This window comes from Fukomys damarensis, unplaced genomic scaffold, assembly GCF_012274545.1.
Source record: "Fukomys damarensis isolate Sample0158 unplaced genomic scaffold, DMR_v1.0_HiC HiC_scaffold_9, whole genome shotgun sequence".
Classification (NCBI taxonomy): domain Eukaryota; kingdom Metazoa; phylum Chordata; class Mammalia; order Rodentia; family Bathyergidae; genus Fukomys; species Fukomys damarensis.
In genome coordinates, this window is record NW_022900921.1 from 1,920,529 (window position 1) to 1,922,634 (window position 2,106).

Genomic DNA, 2,106 nt, shown 5'->3' on the forward strand with positions numbered 1-2,106 from the left:
GCGCGTGCAGAGGAGAGCGACCGCGGGATCGGAGGGCGAAGCGAGCGCGCGTCTTCGGATGTGCTGCCCACCCCTTGCTTGTCCCCACAGCTCTTCCTGCAGACTCTTTTTCCCCGAGGCTCCTGTTAAGATTGTGCGCGGCCAAGGCCAGTACCTGTACGATGAGCAAGGGGCAGAATACATCGATTGCGTCAACAACGTGGCTCATGGTCAGTGTCCCGCCTCCCGCCGGCGGGGCGGAAGAGGAGGCTGAGGCCGTGGCCTGTCCCGGGGAGACCAGGGGTTGCAGAGAGGCTGAGCTGAGCCTCCGGCCAGCTCCACACAGAGGAGGCCCTGTCTTTCTGAAGCAGCTCAGGTCTCCGGGCTGCATCGGATGGAGTCGGGGGTCCGAGTACTGGATGTGCGTCCAGTTCTCGGTGGAGCCCGGGGGTCCGAGGGCCACCCAAGGGCCGCCTCGGCCCCACTGACCATTTCGGCGCTGCTGCCGCCGGGGTCCAGAGTAGGACTTCGGTCCCCACCCAGCTGAGGTTCCCGGGCTGAGAGAAAGAAGGGCGGCCCATGATTAGCACGCAGGCTGGCAGGGAGTAAAGTAGAACTTGAACGCCCCACTTTAGTTCAGATCCGTATCTTTCACTTACTTGGTGATTGTGAGCACCTTATTTCTCTGCGCCTCACTTTGCACAGTAGATGTGACACGAGGCACCCACCCCGGGGTGTCCTATACAATTAGCGTGAGTGGCTTAAATGTGCCTGGCGTGTGTACAGCTCCCCGAACGAGTTTGCTCATGATCCCTGGCCTTGCCATCCTGCCCCTCTGACAGTCGCCCTGACATCTGCCTCAGGCAGGCTGGAGAAACAAATGGCTCTGCGTGCAGGCAGACCAGGGAAGAGGGTGCACTCAGAACTGAAGGAAAAGCAGGTTTATTCGCTCGCCAGCCGCTTCAGCACAAGTCCCCTTCCAGGGTCTGGGCCCGTTTCTATTCATAATTATTGGTTCTTTAGAAAGGGTTGGGGAGCAAGCAGAATTTTCCAGAAGCAGAATTTAGCACAGGGTAGGGCGGAGGTAATGTTTTTACAGTTTATCTCTTAAGACACAGGGAGGTGGGCAGCTGTGTCTCAGTAGTTCATCTTCCGGGCATGGTGACCTTCATGGGGTTAGCCTCAGACCGTCAGTCTCAGCCCAGCTTTGAGACTTTCAGTCTCGGCTCTGTCTTGTGTTTTTTTCCATTTCAGAACCTCCCTGAAGACATGCTCTTTCTACATAGGGTTCCTGCCAAAAAAATCTTTTCTTTCTTCTGGAATCTCAGGAAATCCTTTCTAGATCTTCCTTTCCTTCGGAACCGTCTTTCCATCTCTCCTTCCATTAACTGCATCTCTCCTGGCTAGGCCCATAGATGGGAACTGGGGAGGATGGCTGGGCAGTCGGCCACATGACAGGGGACCCTCTTGCAGTTGGGCACTGCCACCCTCTGGTGGTCCAAGCCGCACATGAACAGAACCAGGTGCTCAACACCAACAGCCGATACCTGCATGATAACATCGTGGATTACGCGCAGAGGCTGTCAGAGACCCTGCCGGAGAAGATCTGTGTGTTTTACTTCCTGAATTCTGGGTGAGTGGACTGTGGCCAGGCCCTGTGTGGGTACAGACTGGGGCTTTCTGTGGGATCCTGTTTGCTTGTCTGTAGTAGAGGCTGCCACTACCTTCCTTCCAAGTTCATCATTGGGGCTTCCTGAGGTAATGGGTTCCTTTTTTTTTTGTTTTTTGAGACAGGGTTTCACTATGTAGTTGAGGCTGACCTGGAACTCATTGTGTAGCCCAGGCTGGTCTCGAACTCACAGCAGTCCTCCTGCCTCAGCCTCCTGAGTGCTGTGATTACAGGCCTTCGCCACCACGCCCGGCGCTAATGGCTTCCTTTATTTCTGCTTTGTGGATACAGCCTCAAGTCACTGCCCTCAGGTTTTGTAGTAAGGAACAGAAAGGTCAAATGATTCTTCAAAGAACAGAAAATTACCCAGCTGGGATTTAGCTCAGTGGTTCTGTCGCCTGCCTCAAAAGCGCAAGGTTCCAAGTTCAAATCCAGATACAAAAAAAAAAAAAAAAAAA

General features: G+C 54.4%; 1 protein-coding gene across 7 annotated transcripts in view; it reads left to right on the forward strand.

Annotated features, from left to right (window-relative positions):
* Positions 1 to 6: 6 nt before the first annotated feature.
* Positions 7 to 2,106, forward strand: part of Phykpl (5-phosphohydroxy-L-lysine phospho-lyase) — a 21,715-nt gene continuing 19,615 nt past the window's right edge. For all 7 annotated transcript variants that reach the window (XM_033761528.1, XM_010639814.2, XM_033761529.1 and 4 more), the window contains exons 1-2: positions 7 to 209; positions 1,453 to 1,612. In XM_033761528.1, the coding sequence (XP_033617419.1) occupies positions 59 to 209; positions 1,453 to 1,612 (311 nt within the window). In that variant the 5' untranslated portion in view covers positions 7 to 58. The remainder of the gene's footprint in view (positions 210 to 1,452; positions 1,613 to 2,106) is intronic.